Below are 19,303 nucleotides of genomic sequence, written 5' to 3' on the forward strand. Positions count from 1 at the left end.
AGCTTCATCTTAGCACAGGGTGCTGTCGGAAGAGATGCTGATCTGATGATTTACTGTCACCAAACTGAAACTGATTTGCACACCGACAGGCATGCATACAAACCTCGGGGGTAAACACCAGGGTCCATGAAGGTTGCCATGCTGAAGTTGGCCAAGACGAAGAGGAAGACCAGGCCATTGTAGAGGGGCACAGCGGGAGAGATCACCTTTGTCAACCAGGGGCACCTGGATACACACATTTAAAAAAGGGACAGAGATTAGGATTTTAATTCATTTTTAACACAGGTGTGCTTTTCTGTTCTAGTCTCAGTATTAACGATTCCCTGACCATGACATATTCAAATGCACTCCTTCAAAGTCTCATTCTATTCTTATGAGTCTTAGAAACATGATTACAGAGAGTGAATTAGAGCAAGGTAAACAGTGGAGGCCAGTTTCTGTGACCTACATACGATAAAATCAAGCATTGAAGCTCGATTGATTGTTTTTTTTTGACCATTTACATATAAAAGTATGGAAACAGTACTCTGTGCCACACATTAAAATCCAAAATGTCAGGAGTGACACAATAAAGCCCAAAGACTTCTTTCCATTGTGGTCCCTCTTGACCAATAACAACACTTGTCTTGGGCGGTGCTAAGCGCCGAACGGAACCACAGTGTCTAAAATGCCCCCAAAAAATCTTTCAGAAAATAAAAATAAATCACAATTTGATATTTTCCTCATATCGTGCAGCCCTACTGTATGCTGTGCTGGTAAACCACGCTGACTACCTCAATGGAAACCTGTCTCCAAGGTTATCTCCTTTAAATTCCACCTACACTTTACGTCAAGAATGACCTTTTCCACTGCCTGCAAGTCCTAACTTAGTCAGCGTTGTGAAATATTCAACTGTGGAGACAGACACCTGAATCCCACCCACAGCCCTGCTCAATCACGTGGACTCAAATGTCAAGACACTGTGTACCTCCTAAGGTTCTATAATTCAGGGGGTTCTTGTCTCTGTAGAGATGAAAAACCCTTAAAATTAAGATGTGTTTAGGCACACTGCAAAGGTCCTGTAGATCAGAGACTCACAGAGAGAATTTATGAATTAATAAAGTTGCAAGAGTGGGAGAAGGTGTTTCAAAGAGAGACCCTCGCTTTCACTCGCGTTTCCGTCTCTCTCTCTCTCTCTCGACATAATGATGACTAACACACCCACGGCCACTTCATAGATACACACCATTCAAGCACGCCTCTAGAGATTATTCTGACGTCAAAAAAGGCAATCTCCTGGCACCCGTGGCCTGATATCATCTTCAATCCATAGCTCCAGTCCTCTTTTGCTTTGTTGAATTATTCAGAGCCGTGACGTGGAGGGAGCCACTGACAGAGAATAGAGAAACGTTAACGGGGACGAGGTGGCCTCTCACACAACCAGTCTGCACTGGTCCACAGCTTTGTGTGGCCTATCCTGGCTTTGACTAATTCTTCCAAGATATCACTGCACCACAGCAGAACAATGCTGAGGCTAATTCTAGTAGACTTCATTCAACTGAAAATGTAGCTCACATTATAATATTCCACAATGATGTAATACAAACATATTATATACTCATTAAAAGGAAGAGATACAATTTATAATCATTAGAAATCACATGCCATTTGTGATGTCCTTCTCATTATGAACACATACACTCAGCCACATTACATATCAAACTGGAAATGAGTCACAATCTTAAAGTTTAATCCTTTAAGTTGTGTCACTTTTTCTCTGAATACAGTTTCAGTGGTTTATTTTATGGCACATTTGTTTCATAGATTGTGTGTATTTCTTTTCACATTACTTTTGCAAGATAACAACCTCAAAGAACTTGTCAGTGAATTTCCACTCAGGCAGAGGACTGTAGTGAGTTGTACTGTGCTCTGTTATCACAGCTTGGCAGAAAGCAGACAAAGTACAAATGCCTAAAGCATTGATCAAAGAAAAGCATAAGCGTGCAGCTCCGCCGTCTTACAAAATCCCAATATACTCCCCTGTCCAAGGATCATGTGTTTTTGCCCACAGTGTGATACAGTCGAGCCAAAGAGAAGGAAAAAAAAAAATGGAGTGCGGCTAACAGCAACCATTTTAGGAGTCTGTGAGCAGACAGCGTGGGAGGAAAACGTGACAGAAAACGCCTGATTAGGGACACAGACACTGGTTAATTGAGTAGGAGTAACAAATAACCACAGAGGGCTTATCAGCACCGTTTACAAGCCATTTCACTTGCTTGTGTAGCCATGATACTACAACTGGTGCAGAAAAGCCTCCATCTTGTCAAAATAAAAAGCGTTTGGATCAAGTTTATGAAGCTGAATGGGTTTTTGCTGCCAATAATGCAGTCATGTAATGAGTCTGGTTGAATCCTAGCTAGCCAAAGTGGAAGAAAGGCCTGAGTTCTCTGTGGTAATTAAAATGCCTCAAATATGAGCTGCATGGTGAGGTAACAGAGCGGGCACCCTGCAGCCAATCAGCATTTCAAACTCCAGATAAAAAGCACCTGCTCACACCCAGCACACTGTCACGACAGAAGTGTAAAGACAATATTCATGCTGAGGAGTAAAATAGATAAAAATCCCATTTCATCTCCTGGCTGAAATAAGGAAGAGAGCAAGGGACAACAAAGGATTAGAGAGGAATAATCCCCAGCTTGCTCCTCAGGCTGGCTGAGCACCCCACCGTCTCCTCACTAACACTAAGGGCACACCTTTCACTTTGTCTTCATACATCAGCATCCTTACAGTGGAAATGAGATTTGACTCGTTCTGCAGCTCTCCCCATTTAAGTGCATTAATTGCAACTATACAATTCGATGTACTCAGTTAAAGTATGACTGCAGAATTCTCAGTCCAGTCATAAACAATTGCTAGAATATTATCATAAATGATGATGCAGTAGGTTGTCAGGTATTTTGAGTATTGTTTCATTGTTATTAACGGAAGTGGAACGTCGTATAGACTAACTGAAACAAACTCTTTGCTAGCAAATTCACCATAACAACTTTAGGATGTGATAATATGTCGATGATGTGTTTATAGCTTGTTACACTGAGTTACCCAAGTGGGCAAAAAATAATAATAATTATACAAAATAAGAAGCTTTAGTTTGCACCCAAGACTATTTCCTTTTTTGGTCATGTGGTGTCCATTAGTAATCAGTTTGTTTTTTAAATATTCCTGATGAATTCCTTCAGCTGTAACCACCACAAACTGGGATTAGTTTCATCTAAACTGCAGCTGGAACTCACTCTAAGTTGTAAAGCTGCACTTTGCTGCTGCATCTTTCGACTCTCACAGGCCTCATCTCATCTGTGGATTACAACGCTGCTGCATCTGATATCCACCCCGGAGACATAATGAAATCATATAATACACCCAGGCAGACGGCCCCGGGCTTCCTCCAGCATCCTCTAAACAGACTGAGCCCATGGCTATCCGATTGCCTTCTCAGCCACTGCAGCCGTGGGGGTGTCTCTGGTTGGGTATTAAGATTAGAGAAAACACCAGGCTGTCTTTCATGATAACACAGCTGTCTTACCAAAAAAGAAAAAGAAAAGCCTGGACACTAATCCTTATCTGCCACCCTAAAAAACGCAGGTTTGAGTCTGTCGATTAAACAGATCTGGGTCTGGATCCGCACTTTGAAATGAGCCCTCTAATCCCACTGCCCAAACCTATAGAGGGAGGAAACCACTCTGCAGCCTTTGTAAAGCAATTAGGTGCCTAATGAGCTTAAAGCTTTCTAAAGTGGTTGGCACGGTTACAGTTTAAATAGGGTTGCAATCAATCACATCTACACAGTTGTGGAATGTAACTAAGTACATTTACTCAAGTACTGTACTTAAGTACAAATTTGAGATACTTGAAGTCTTTTCTTTTAGGTTCACTTTTGACTTCTACTCCATATTGCACTTTATACTTCACTACAATATTTACTATATTAGTTACTAGATCCTTTACAATTAAAGAGTTTTGCACACAAAACATACAACTTACACACGCACAGCTGACACGAATAATCGATTAATCGATTGACAGAAAATTCATTTTGACAGAAACTCTTTTGATAATCCTTTGTTATTTCTGGTAGTATTACTTTTACTTCAGTAAAAAGAGCAGAATAATTCCTCACTACACACCCTGAGGCTATTTGACTACTCAAATCTTCCTGTCCTTCATTTGCCTGCTTTTGGATCGGAGCAGAAACGGCAGCTTTAAAGTTTCTCTCATCGGTTCTTTTAGTAGCTTGGGAGGGGGGGGGGGGGGGCTTGGGGGGGGAGTGCTCTGGTTTATTGGCATTTCTTTAAACCAATCACAATCATCTTGGGCGGTTGTTTTGGTGGAACAAGTCTGGATGAGTCTATACAGTGAATTTGAGGAAAACCCTACTCAGTGTGCCTTTAATTATGTTTTCCATAGGGAGGAATCCATCACGTATTATCAGTAAAGCTTATCAGACGGTGCTGTCTGTGAGCACGAGTGACACCTATAGCACGCAACGATGCTGCAGGGCCACCGGGACCACTTACAGTAATGTGTTCAGCACACGGTGAGAACAACATGTCATTGATTAGTTCATTAACACGGAACTCAGTGGGACGCACATGGGACGCCTGTTCTGCGGCAGACTGCCTGTAGAGTTGCTGGGATCCTGAATCTGTTGTTTGTAAACATTCATTCACAATTTTCATTATGTTTTTAAAAATTGGAATTGTATTCCATTCAATTGTATTGTATAAGGCGGCTGTGGCTCAGTGGTAGAGCGGTTGCCTGCTAATCGGAAGGTTGGGGGTTCAATCCCTGGCCCTGCAGTCCCATATCGAAGTGTCCTTGGGCAAGACACCGAACCCCAAATTTCCCCCCCGAGTGTGAATGTGTGTGAGCGTTTATCTGATGAGCAGCTTGTACGGCGACCACAGTGTGTGAATTGTGAATGTTTCCTGTATGATGTAAAAGCACTTTGAGTAGTTGTTAAGACTAGAAAAGCGCTTAATAAGTACAGCCCATTTACATTTATTCCATAAGGAAATGCAACCAGGTGAGGGTTTGATTGTTAGGTTTCAGTTCTGATCCACATGCATTGTTAAGAAATCTTTTCACATTTGTCTCACCAGCCCCGCCCCTCTCAGAAGCCCTGAGCAGAAACACTGCCGAGGTTAATTGTTTGCAGATTCATCCCGACTCTTCCCATTCTGTCAAACCTAATTTCATTCCTCGTAGGATCCATGAATGGCTGCAACCCTTACAGCTAACTCCCGCGGGACCTGCCAATCTCATCGCTGAGGCTCTGCATTCACACACTTCGCATTCCACACACACTCGCACACAAACAAACAAACACCACAGCAGCCGGCCCGATGTCAGTGCAGTGAAGGTGATGTTGGCTGGAGCAGAGCGGTTTGAGGCAGAGCTGCACAGACTGAATAGGGAATCATGAAACTCATCATGGAAGGGGATTTTCTTTTGTTTTTTTCGTTAACCAACTAACAACACAGCGACAAAATACTTAGGTGGAGCTGTATATTCACATGTAAAGTGTGCGTGTCATTTAAGTTTAGTCTTTAGTCTATATAATGTCAGAAAATAGCAAGTTATGGCCCTCACAATTACCACAAGTTTCATCGTAGACCTTGATTGGCTTTCAAACTAGCTGTGATGTCACAAAATCATGTTTGTGCGCACTTCTTAATTTTGGATTTAAGGAGACCTTTCTCCCTCCAGCAGATACATTCTAGTGTCAAACTAGAAGGTGGGCTTTAAGCTTTTAAAAGTGTTTATTATGCATGAACAGACTTGGATATTAATAAAAATTTAAGAGCTTGGAGAAAAAAAAAAAAAATCAAATCCTACTTTGGCTGTTTTTACGACAGCCTCGAGGAACTGTTGACTTCACTGTAAGACAACAGAGCACAGGAGGAACCTGTGCAGCTGCAGGGTGTACTGTATTTCATCTGCATTTCAGCTCATAGCTCAGTGTAATTTGCATGTTCATAATTGAGTAAGGGGGCCATTTGAAATGGAATAAAATGCTTTGCCCCCACATGCTGCCCTTTTCTAATTTACATATTCCTAACCCGTTTTTCATGGTCTGTAGAAAGGAAAGCAGGAAATATATCCTGTGAAGAAAATCATTTCAATTTCCCTCAGGAACAACTGTAGTTTAACCGGCTCACCACAGTAACTGGTACCACAGTATAAATAAGCCCAGTAAGTACTGCTACTATTACTGCCTGCCTCCGTACAAGATCACATTTCATTCCACAGCTGACACGTAACTTACATTTCTGTTCCAGAAATTCATTGCAAATCTAAAATTGAATTTCAAAAATGCGTTATGAATGGTCATCCAACTGAAACTGAGGGAGATTCTCAAGGTTTTTTGTAACACTGGCAGTGATACAGAGCCATCTTTAACTGACAATTACAACATAATCTGATTAAGGATAACGACATTTCATATTCCCTGTAGAGGTGCCTTTTAATTTGGGGGGTAGGCATTTTGCTGGAGCAGATGTCACTTTTTGAAAACCCAGATCTCACTTGGTCTCACAAACAAATATTTCCATGTGTGTGTGTCAAGAACAGTGGGTTACCTTTCTTTCCTTTGTCCTTCTTCACACTTTAAAAGTACCCACATAAGGAATCCACAAAAGCACAAATCGCACACACACACACACACACCACACACACACACACACACACACACACACACACACACACACACACACACACACACACACACACACACACACACACACACACACACACACACACACACACACACACACACACACACACACACACCATTTCCTCTCACACTCCACTAAATGCAACAAATCAACAGGTCTGTTCTAATAATCAATGAAACAGATGTCATCCACTTTTTCTGAACAGTTATCACTGACATCTGTCTATGAACTGGCACAACACACACACACACCCATGTGCATGCATTCACAAACACAGTGTGCTGTACGGGCTGGTGTGTAGTGTAATCTCCCCAAAGGGTGGAATGACGCATGTGCTACCAGTCTTTCAGGCTCCCTGTGGGAAACTGGAAACTAAACAGTGCCATGGGTCAGTTGAAATAAACTGGGTTTATGGGGCCAAAGACACTGAGGCACTTAACAAATACAGTAAATATCTTTGGGTATTCAGACCACAGTAGCAAGGACGCTCAGCTCTGCCAATGCAACTGCTTCCTGTTTGCATGTTAAGCTCTGCCAGGTTAAAATATGCCTCTGTATGCAACCCAATCTGGATATTTGCTTCTGTCGGGGGATGAGTGGGTGGATTCAGCTAACATGGATGACCCTTGCTTCAAGCAACCATTGGGGCTGCTCACTCCGTTGCCAGGCTGGCGTGTACGGAGTGAAAGCAATGCATTGCCCTGTGTCACATTCCCAGCCACTCTTTATCTAAGCCCCGAGCACTGCGACCTGCATGTGTGGCCACTGTCAGCAGCTTCAAGAGTTATGACTCGAAGAGTCTTCCAGTCTGCTGCAGCGGCCTGTTTTCAGGTAATTGGTTGTCGCTGGACATTAGTGTCAATGCAACAAAGACAATGAGTTGTATTCAACTCCGGAACTCAAGAATCCGTTAAACTTAACTTTTAATTTATTATGGCATGCCAAAAAAAAAGAAGCACAGTGAAACTAATCTTCACATCTTCAAGAAACACTTGGTATTGTAGGGACTACTCGCTGGGACAGTTTGCCAACTACTCTAAGCCAGGAACATGCTAGCTCTTTGTAGTCTCCAACCATAGACCGTAAATATTCTCAATATATGTATATATACAGTCTATGTCCCCAACTCTCCCAGCTAGCTAGCTTGCTAACTGTCAGTTGCCAAGATAGTGAATCAACGGGACAATCCTTTTCAGCTCTATCAAAACCAAATATGTGAGTCAAGGTTCACCAAAGTCAAAGTGAAAAAGTTGCATGTCTGTAAATTGCAAATCCCAGGGATTTGATTGACTGTAATTGATTTTGAATTTCTCCACAACATTACACAGTTTTAAATGCTGTTGGGACCAGGACTTCGAGCTAAGAGTACAACGACAACAACAAAATACAGTAATCAAGCATGGACCTGACTTAGTTTGACAAACCGTAGTGAACCACCTCCATGACAGTTCTCCACTCACTCACATAGGTTTCTAGAAACAGCTAGTAAGGGGCATTGAGTTCATATATACTCTCTTATACTCTCTAAGAAATAAGAAAATCTAACAATAAGAAGACTCAATTAATGTTTCAAGTCCCTGTTTCTTAACCAACTCGTTTATCTCACAGAAACAAGTCGGAGCTCTTCTGAGCCACAGCGCGATGCCAAACTCCCCCTGCCAGCACAAGACTCAGCAGTTTTTAGGAAATGAGAGATAAGAGGAGCCGTACTGAACCCTAAGGAGGTACTACAAAAATACAGCAGACAGATAAACAGACAGAGAGACACAAAAACACACAGATTTACACAGGCAGAATGTACATGTCAAATAAAACACAATGAGTTTTGAGTAATGGAGACTAGTTGTTGACCTTTAAGCCCATGCCTTAATGCACAATGACCCTTCACTATCAAGCCCAACCTCACTCTCTCCAACACAATTATGACTGTTATGGCTATTTATCTGCAAGTGCCATCTGCAGACTGCCTCCATCCACACCAGTGAGGTCAGTCCAATTCTCTTCTCACTTCCTGCAGGAAGCCGCGGTGGAGCTGGGACTGGACAAGCACACAAACACACACACACACACACACAAGGTGCTCTGCAGAGAACAGCGCAATCCGCTCAGTCGGCAGCAGACACAATGGGAAGGGTTTGGAGAGGGGGTCCAGGCAGATGGCCGCCCACCAAGAGCCAGGGTCTACCTGAAGTTTCCCTGTTTTCCCTTGCCACTGTGGCATCCAAAGCTTCCTCTTAGGGTCTCTGTAAATTACAGTACATTAATTGTAAGTATTGTACAGTGTACAATAATATTAGTGTGGTCTAAACCAACTTTATCTGTAAAGTGTCCGGAGATAACTTCTGTAATGATTTGACACTATAATAAAATATAATATGTGGATTAATACTGGGATGTCTACACAACCGTGTGAGTCGAATGACTTCAAAAAGTTCACAGCTTTACTCGAACCAAAGTTCAAAACACCTGTTGTGTCTGTCTCCTTTAGTCTGTTGGCTATTTAGGTTTTTTTCTAGGTACTCATCACTTGTTGCACTTACAGTGGCGTCATGTGAAGATTGTTTACATATCTAATATATCTAATATCGTATTACATATCTGTGCTTATCATCATCATGTGTACATTGTTAATAACCTGGAAACATACACACGTTCCACCAAACAAGTTCCTTCCCGAGGCTATTTTGCAGAGGCATGCACCGCCCAAGACGATTGTGATTGGTTAAAAGAAATGCCAATAGACCAGAGCACATTTTCCTCCCATCCCAGAATGCTGTGTGGCCTCGCCAGACCCTCCTCCGCAGCGCTGTGGAGGAGGGTCTGGCAATGCGAGACTAAGGTTCGACTGATAAACCTGATGTCAATACTGGAGCTGATGAGAACTGGTCTGAGGTAATACATAGTACGTAACACTTTGATTGGAACTACATTACATTAAGATTAAACACACACACACACACACACACACCACACACACACACCACACACACCACACACACACACACACACACACACACACACACACACACACACACACACACACACACACACACACAACACACACACACACACACACACACACACACACACACTATGTAGAGTCCTGTTTATCTGTGGGCAGTGTTGGCATCCACTGGTGATCAGCTGCCTGCCTTCTGGTCCTGGAGATATTTCCTGTTCACTCCACAACACTCACCGACCTTTCCAAAATAACACCGATTAAATGACCAAACTGGGCTGGTTTTACAACTCAAACACGCTGTGTCCCCTAATCCACTTAATCCCTAACTAAACCCACACAATGTGTAGCACAATGGCAGACACTAATAAAAGTAAAACTCAGCTACTTTTATAACTAATAATAATGTATTTTCACATTGAGACAAAGGCTGCATCGTCATGCTACACTGCTGATGCAGCCGGTGTCGAGCCACAGGAAATTCTGGTTGTGGTTTAAATCCGCTCCTTGTTGCCGGATGCTTGTCTGCCCCTGCAGAGCCCATCAGCCTAATGAACTGTTCATCAATCAGTTTAATGCGCGCACACACACACACACACACACACACACACACACACACACACACACACACACACACACACACACACACACACACACACACACACACACACACACACACACACACACACACACACACACACACACACACACACACACACACACACAACACACACCACACACACACACACACACACGCTGTGGCTGGTACCGAGGGTGGCAGAGATGGATGGCACAAGACTCGACTGGTAATAAAACAAAGGGGGGGGGGGATGTCAACACATATTCCTCCTCTTTATGTCAACACATATTCCTCCTCTTTTACAGCCCAAACTTTGAGTCAGGTACCAGAAGACGGAGCGGGGTTTTGGATTCATCCTGGAGAGGCCCGTGTTGATGTAACTTATGATGCAACAACTGCCGGAAATTGTTATAAAAGTGTGATAAAATCCTATGGAGGAGTGAAAAGAAACAAAGCCTATTAATGGATGTTTTTCTGCTACTGTTTATATTAATATATATATATATATATATATATATATATATATATATATATATATATATATATATATATAGAGAGAGAGAGAGAGAGAGAGAGAGAGAGAGAGAGAGAGAGAGAGAGAGAGACAATGGGTTGTACATTATCTCAAAAGTTACAAACTGTAGTCTCGCTTTCATTGCTAGCCAACTCTGTACCTCTGAGATTTGGTTAATGTTATCTGATGTTCTGTTCCACCGTACGTGACAGTGACCCTCAGCAGCTAGAGCAGGTCCTCGCCACCCAGAGGTTACTGATGTCCCGCCAGACAGACACAATCTGACCTAACCCTGAAGCCAACAGAGCCGTCGCAATCAAAGCAGCGCTGGCATTTAGCATCATTTCACATGCTCAACAAATAAGACGTTTAGTGGCATTGTATGGACAGAACACATCCTGGCATCTGTTGTTGTCTCATCATGTCTCCAGTACAAAAAGTGTTGACCAAAGAGATTATGAGCCAACTATTTTGTAACCGGGTCACCTCACAAATTAATATTGGAGACGATATTTTCAACTTCACTAGCAGTGGGAGTAGTTAATTATCGATCAAGTCCAGCCTTGAGGTAAACTTAGATAATATCATTAACATGCCCTTTAAATTCACCTGCAACAGTAAGTTAAAACATACACGCACAGACAGACAGACAGAACAGACAGACAGACAGACAGACAGACAGACAGACAGACAGACAGACAGACAGACAGACAGACAGACAGACAGACAGACAGGACAGACAGACGACAGACAGAGACAGACAGACGACAGACAACAGACAGACAGACAGACGACAGACAGAAGACAGACAGACAGACAGACAGAAAACAGACAGACAGACAGACAGACAGAGACAACAGACAGACAGACAGACAGACAGACAGACAGACGACAGACAGACAGACAGACGACAGACAGAAGACAGACAGACAGACAGACAGACACAGACACACACACACACACACACACACACACACACACACACACAACACACACACACACACACACACACACACACACACACACACACACACACCACCACACCCACACAACACACACACACACACACACACACACAACACACAGGCTTGACTGGAGATTGGAATTTGGCCTTCTGCTCACCTCTAACAGATTTGCCATCATGGTAAAAAGCAATTATTGGACTTTCCCTAAAGACAATATTATTGGATATTCACAGTTGGAATATGAAATCCTTAATCCTAAGTGATTGTCCATATGCAGCTCATAATATTGTACTTTCCAATTCAATATAGCCGCTGACAGATGTGGAAAGAGATTGGACCCACAGACTGAATATCTATTTAGCACATAATACCACGGCGCACTGTGAGGAAGGCCGACGGCAGCGTTGCTGCGCAATACTGACAAACAATTTGCTGGATATTAAAAATGTGTTGTTAAAATTGAAACTCAAAAGGGACAATTCTTTTACTTTATTTACTTATATTGTTTTCTGTAGGGCTTAAAAATACTCTGAAATTGTCTCTACGTGCGAGGTGAATGCTTAAACGTGTGACTTTGGTTTGAATAAAATAAGCTTTCTTAGGTGGTCTCTCACAACTACTGGGAAAGTTTGTACTCAGCACAAGAAGCCTTTGTCCAGGGACCTAGGTGAAACACTGCTGCCCCACAGGAATTTCAAAGTGTAGAAGACAATATTTTTTTCCCCATTTCCAATATGGTGCATGTCTTCCATGTGTAGTGCATGGCCTCGGACTCAAAGGGAGGTTTCTGTGGTATGGTGGTGGGCTCCATAATAGCCTAGCCTCCACAACAGCCCACATGTCTGGATGTATTATGACAGACTAGGGCTGGGACCAGAGCCACACTCCCACCACTGATGTCCAGATGTGCTTCCCTGTGGGTCTTGATCTGATGCGTACCATTGTAGGTGGAAAACAGCTATGGTTAGCGTTAGCAACGGAGTGCATGTGTGTATTATATTGTGAAGGTGTTAGTAGTAGCTTTGTGAACATCAGTTGATTTTGTAATTTACCTGTGAGCTCATGGTATAAACCAATGTATGATTTTGGTTTTATGGGGGGTTATGGGCTGATCCAGCCCAGTCTCATGGCAGTTGGTGAAATGGTCACGTTATTGAATCTATTGATTCAGGTACAGGTCATGTTAATGTAGTTTTTTTCGTGTGTCGATAACAAATTTTGAAGTAATGTATTTCAATGGGAAGCCTTTTTTGTGATCACAGAACGATTACGGTGGCGAGTAGTATTAGTAGATGTCTTCTGTCTTCAGTCTCCGGGTGAGTTGGTCAACATCTGCACGGCTTTCTACTTCACAAGCCTAGACGAGGTGGCTAACTGTAGCGTGCTAGCTCTTTCTCAATGGCAAAACACTGCTCCAACAGCCACTAGTTGACCAGAATCTCCAAAAGAACTACTTCCTGTCCCTTTTGTGCAGGTATTCCACAAGTGGCCCTGGTCTAGAAGAAGTCTCCCAGCTATTCCTGCTTTGGACTGACCAAAGCGGGAGAAAGTGTTATCTAGCTGATGGGATCTTACCTAGCTTCTGAGCATGTGCAGCTCCCAACAAAGATAGGATAGTAGCTAAAACAAGTGAGATGTCTCACTCTGGAGCTAAAACAGAGACCTAAACACACAGGGTGAAAACAGGATCTGCAGCAATGTGCAGTACAACAAACTAAGGTGTTTTTTGAAAATGAAACCATGGAAACCTATTCTCGTACAACCTCAAAATACAATTATGAACCTGAAAATGAGCAGAGTATGGGCGCTTTAAATTCCCTCCACTGAAAATGTAAATTGAGTCATAACAGAGCTTCAGAGGTTTAAACAGGAGAGTTGAATTGAATTAGAGCATCTTCGGATTTAAGCTGGGAGCCTGGGACCTTTCATAAGAATCTTCTTCCTGAATTTGAATTAATGAAACTGAATATGAATTAACCCCATCCCCATCATGTCTTTGTGTCTGCACTGCATTCATATATGCGCTGAACAGACGTGAAGAATTAGCAGGAGGACAAAATGTCCTTCACTTAAAGCTCAAATCTGCTCCATCCCCCTCCCTTCATCCGTCTCTCAGTTGTTCCTCTTCATCCATCATGAGCCCCGGAGCTGCGGCAGGTGCTTTCACTAAACCTCCCTCAAGAGCTCAGCCCTTCCATTTCCTCCTCCTCCTCTTCTTCCAACCCTTTCTTTCTCCTCATTCATCTCTGTCTCTACGCCTCCCACTCTCTGTCCTCTCTCTCTCTACTAAAGGAACTCATCAGTGGCCCCTTCACATCTGCAGGAATCTTAATTGTATATTGTCAAACGTGGGTTTTTTATCCAGCAAGGGAGGCGATCTAGATCAGCTGAGGGGCTGCAGAGAGGCTACGCACGCACCCACACACAAATGAATGTGCACAAATACACAAACCAAATATAAAGTATGGAAGAGCATGCTTGCACATACGTATTCACAGGAGCTCGGAGAGAGAGAGGAAAAAGCGGGATGGGAAATGTCAGAGGGGATGGCAGCTCTGTGATATCATAGTTGCCTGCTCCTTCTCTGTTTGGATAGCTGCAGGGTTCAGGATGAAATAAGACTATCTACTGGTACTTTTGCAACCTTTCTAAAAGCACAGAAGACACGCAAATATGATCTGCCGAGTCCATGCTCAGCAGGCCGGGCTGGGCCAGGCCGGGGCTCCACGTCCTACATGCTGCAGAGGGAAACAAAGAGTCCTATTGATTTACCGAGCTGCGACAAGACAAGACAATGGTTCCTTTTAGCAACAGAGGCTGGCAGCAATGGGCAGAATCCCACCAGTGTTCTCTGAGAACTTGGGGACAAAGGGAGGGACAGACAGAAGGTGGGTGGGTCAATAAACGTGGTTGATTCGTCTTCAATGCAAGCTCTCTAGCTCAAGTCACAGCACAGAACGGCATGACGGCACATACATGACTGGGCACGTTTGCTACCACTAAACAGTTGCATAATTGATATTATAGCAGCAGGTTTTTTGTTTTTTTGAGAGCTTCAATATGTTCTTTCACATCAAGTGCCAATTCACACGCCATTGCCCTGGGAGCCTTGCTTGGTTGGCAAACTTGTTGCCAGTGGACAGATGTAAATACAGGTCTCTGACGTTAAAGGTCCCATGGCATGAAAATGTCACTTTATGAGGTTTTGTAAGATTAATATGAGTTCGCCCAGCCTGCCTATGGCCCCCTAGTGAATAGAAATGGTGATCGGTGTAAACTGAGCCCTGGGTATCCTGCTCTGCTTTTGAGAAAATGAAAGCTCAGATGGGCCGATCTAGAATCTTGCTCCATATGAGGTCATAAGGGGCAAGGTTACCTCCCCTTTCTCTGCTTTGCTTGCCCAGAGAATTTGCCCCTCCCATGAGAGAGAAACATCATGGCTTTCAAACGAAAGTGGCAGTTGGTCAAGGCCACACCCCCAGCCTCCACCTTGCACCCCCCTCTCCCCCTCAAAAGCTACAGACTCTGAAATGGCACATACTAAGGAAAGACCACTAAGGTCTACAGTATTAGGGGACCACTAAGGTCTATATAAAAGAGACTTCAGATACAGTATTAGGGGACCACTAACGTCTATATAAAAGAGACTTCAGATACAGTATTAGGGGACCACTAAGGTCTATATAAAAAGAGACTTCAGATACAGTATTAGGGGACCACTAAGGTCTATATCAAAGAGACTTCAGATACAGTATTAGGGGACCACTAAGGTCTATATAAAAGAGACTTCAGATACAGTATTAGGGACCACTAAGGTCTATATAAAAGAGACTTCAGATACAGTATTAGGGACCACTAAGGTCTATATAAAAGAGACTTCAGATACAGTATTAGGGACCACTAAGGTCTATATAAAAGAGACTTCAGATACAGTATTAGGGACCACTAAGGTCTATATAAAAGAGACTTCAGATACAGTATTAGGAGACCACTAAGGTCTTTATGAAATCATCCAAAGAGCACCATGTCATGGGACCTTTAAACGCTCCCAGGGACAGTTACAGCGTCCTGGCTCCACCATCCCAAAATAAATAAGAGCTCCTCTTGTGATGCAGACTCAATTGAGCGCCCGTTCTTTCCAAGGGAGCATTTAAAAACTGACTGAAACATAAAAGGGATAGATAAGAGCTTGGGGTAAAAATGTGCACTTAGGTCATGTAAATAGTAGCACAAAGGAGGCATGCAACACCAAGGGAAAGCAGGAGATTATTCTATGGGTAAGTGGTTGATATTGGAAGAGTACAGTTTAAGGATGGAGGGTCAAAATGACTGGTCCAGAATAAGATCTGCTACATTCTGGCCAAGTTCTGATAAAAATAGACAAATTAAAGCTGCAAGCACCGGTGAACGGGCCCTCGTACAAAGTAATTGACTGTTTCCAATGGCTGTCTAATCATAGTTATCAGCAGTAACCATAAATATGCCTAGTCGACCTGACAAGCTTCGGATTCATCCACATCTCTAAGCAGTGCTTGTTGATCGGGTGTGAACTGAATTATTGCTGATAGAAACTACAGCAATTCTCCCCAACAAAATGGAAAAGCGTAGCCAAACCTGCATTCACAGTTCAATCTTGCTTGACTCACATGCCAAAGGATCTCATGAATATCATGTGAAAAGGCAGGAGGTAACTTATCTAAACTAACTAAAGCGCCTGCTGCTGGCCTACTTCCCTTATTAAGGGGATTCTACTGGATGCCTCTCCCTTGATGCTCAGGTCGCGCCATCTGCTCCGGCTGCACCGGGGAGTGTATCATGACGCGGACAGCCCTGCGAATTGTGATTCTTAATGAAATTGTGGAGCAATATGTAAGGTCTTATCCGCTTAGGGGGCTGTTGAGGCCTTTCCCCCTGCCTCCGCGGCAGACAAGAGCTGTAGAGTCAGGGCAGCGGGAGCCTAGCTGGAGCCATATGCAGGGATAAACGCTGATGTCAGGTCACCACTGATTCAATAAGGAGGACTCTCCAGGGCTGCTCTACTGGGCTTTTACAATAACAACATATTCACATTAAGAGGGTGGGATTTCATTACTGAATTGTTAAGCGATTCCTGGACATATTATTTGCTGAAAGGCTCAACGTAATAATGGGGAGTAGCGAGTTGGCACCATGTAGGAATGAAGACGGATGGCCTTTATTAAGATAAATGTATTTTGTTCCTTCACTGAACTGTTACGCAGTGCACAGCCTTGCAGAAGATGAGAAGCATGAAGATTTATTTGAAAGTCCAGCGCTATGCAGAGTAACACACCAACTCAACTCATGCATTTTACTCTGGGTGATGCTCTAAGTGGTCGTTTTTGCAGGACGCTAATGAGAGAAACTAATAGTTTACACAGAGCACTATTCAGGCCATTTAGTGTAACTAGCTCTGCTTTGTGTTTAATGTGTTCGAAAAGACAGATTCTGTCTATAAATACACATGCTGACCCAATTATAGGTAGAGTCATCTGTGATTTAGTCTGTTTAAAGCCAGCCAAAGAAATCCCCTTGAGTAGGCTGGGAGGGGTCAGCTAATATTCTGAAAATAATTAGAGTTGGATATTTGAATAAACAGCCAAAAATCCATTGTTTTATGTTGTAGAAGTATTTGACTCTTTTGCCTTTAGAGCATATAGTGTGTACAAATTCAGGTTGAAGGTTTTTATACTCTAAATGCAGGTGTGAGTGCACCCAAAACGCATTGAGGACACACTCACTCAAGCTATGTCCCGTGGTAGTCAAATGTCCACATACTATTTACACTGTACGTGTCGTGAATCCAAATGCATCCCTGTGGCCACATGGAAGAACTGCCGAGCTGTGTGGGTGAGTGCACATGTGCATCCTTTTATCAGGTCTCTGAAGAACTTTCCTGAAGCCTGTGGATTTGGGGGTTTTCCACATACGGTCATCTTTTCCCAATAATACTGACAAAAAAATCCCTATTTGGCCAAAAGGAAGGAGGCCTTGATAAGCCGAGTTATGGAAAACACCATGGGTGGAAGGTTGAAGCCCAAAATCTCCACAAAGCAAAACATTAGAAGAAGAAAAAAGTGAAACTTCTTCATTGGCTTGAAGGAACAGTTTGACATTTTGGAGATGCGCTTATTCCCTCTCTTGCTGATCATTAGTTGATGAGATCAATACCACTCTCTTGTCTGTGTGGTAAATATTTAACCTACGTAATTTCCTGAAGTTTGCACTGGTAGCTTAGCAACTGCTGGTAACTAAGCAACTGGTTCTGGGCCAAGAAATTGTCAAGCAAATGACCCTCTTAAAAGCAGAAAATTATTATTTTGAGATTACATTTTTGTACTGAACTAAACCGAATTGATTAAATGTGGTACAACAATTTAAATAGTGAGTTTAGCTGCAGGTAGGAGGATTTTGCTACCTCTGGGCAGTCTATATGCTAAGAAAAGCTAACTGGCTAATGGCTATAGCTAAATATTTACTGTACCGATATGTGAGTGGTATAGATCTTCTCATCAAACTCTCAGCAAGAAAGCAAATATTTCCGTAAAATGTCAGAGCTAGAGTGAGGGTGGCCACTAGCTTCCAGCTGATAAAATCAAGTCTAAATAAGTTCCCATATTATGAAAAAAACCAAACACTTTTTCTGGGATTAAGGGTGTTATTTTGTGTCTCTGGTGCTTCCACACGCAAACAAACTTGGAGAAAACTCTCTATGTTGTTTTGAGTGAGATCTGGTTTCTGAATGTCCTCTGTCTTCAGTCTCCGGTTGAGTGGTTCAACATCGGCACGGCTTTCTACTTCACTAGAGACGAGGTGGCTAACTGCAGCGTCCTAGCTCGTTCTCAATTGCTAAACCCTGCTCCAACAGCCACTAGTCGACCATAATCTATAAAAGAACTACTTCCTGTCCCTGTTGTGCAGGTATTCCACAAGTGGCCCTGGTCTAGAAGAAGTCTCCCAGCTAATCCTGCCTTTGACTGACCAAAGCTGGAGAAAGAGTTATCTAGCTGATGGGATCTTATCGAGCTACTAGCGGCTAATGGTGTTTTTTGAAAATGAAACCATGTAAACCTATTCTGGTCCAACCTCAAAATACAATTATGAACCTGAAAATGAGCAGAATATGGGCGCTTTAAAATGCGTATGTGTGCCATGTGTCACCTGTAACTGTCACACCTGGAGCTAATCTGCTTATACTTACTGAGACTTTAAGGACATTTCTGCTCATACTGGTGTTTACAAAGCATTTGACGAATTTTTTATTCGTGATCTGCACTAACCAACACCTTGCTAGCTTTTTTTCAACCTGCCTCATCATCACAACACTTCTCTGGAGCCTGTGGAGGGCCAGTCACATCTCTTAATTTAACCTAAATTCATCCAGATTATGCATGCTGTACCCATAGCTCTGCTGTTGGCCAGTGATCAGCAACTGTCCAGGGTTCTCCACCAGCATATCCTGGTGTCAACCCAGATAGCTAGTTCTCACGCAACACAACTCCAAATGAGAGCACCAGGAATCTGCTTTACACCCAGGCAGCCATTCGGATCCAT

The 19,303-nt window shown here is 43.0% G+C and overlaps 1 protein-coding gene across 2 annotated transcripts in view; it reads right to left on the minus strand.

Moving 5' to 3' along the window:
• Positions 1-19,303, minus strand: part of zdhhc8b (zDHHC palmitoyltransferase 8b) — a 92,342-nt gene that overhangs the window by 35,419 nt on the left and 37,620 nt on the right. For both annotated transcript variants that reach the window (XR_004332074.1, XM_032516288.1), the window contains exon 2: positions 104-225. Coding sequence is in view for 1 of the 2 variants with exons in the window: in XM_032516288.1 (XP_032372179.1) it covers positions 104-225 (122 nt within the window). In the remaining variant the exon portion in view is untranslated. The remainder of the gene's footprint in view (positions 1-103; positions 226-19,303) is intronic.

The sequence above is a fragment of the Etheostoma spectabile genome, chromosome 5 (assembly GCF_008692095.1).
Source record: "Etheostoma spectabile isolate EspeVRDwgs_2016 chromosome 5, UIUC_Espe_1.0, whole genome shotgun sequence".
In the NCBI taxonomy this organism is placed as follows: domain Eukaryota; kingdom Metazoa; phylum Chordata; class Actinopteri; order Perciformes; family Percidae; genus Etheostoma; species Etheostoma spectabile.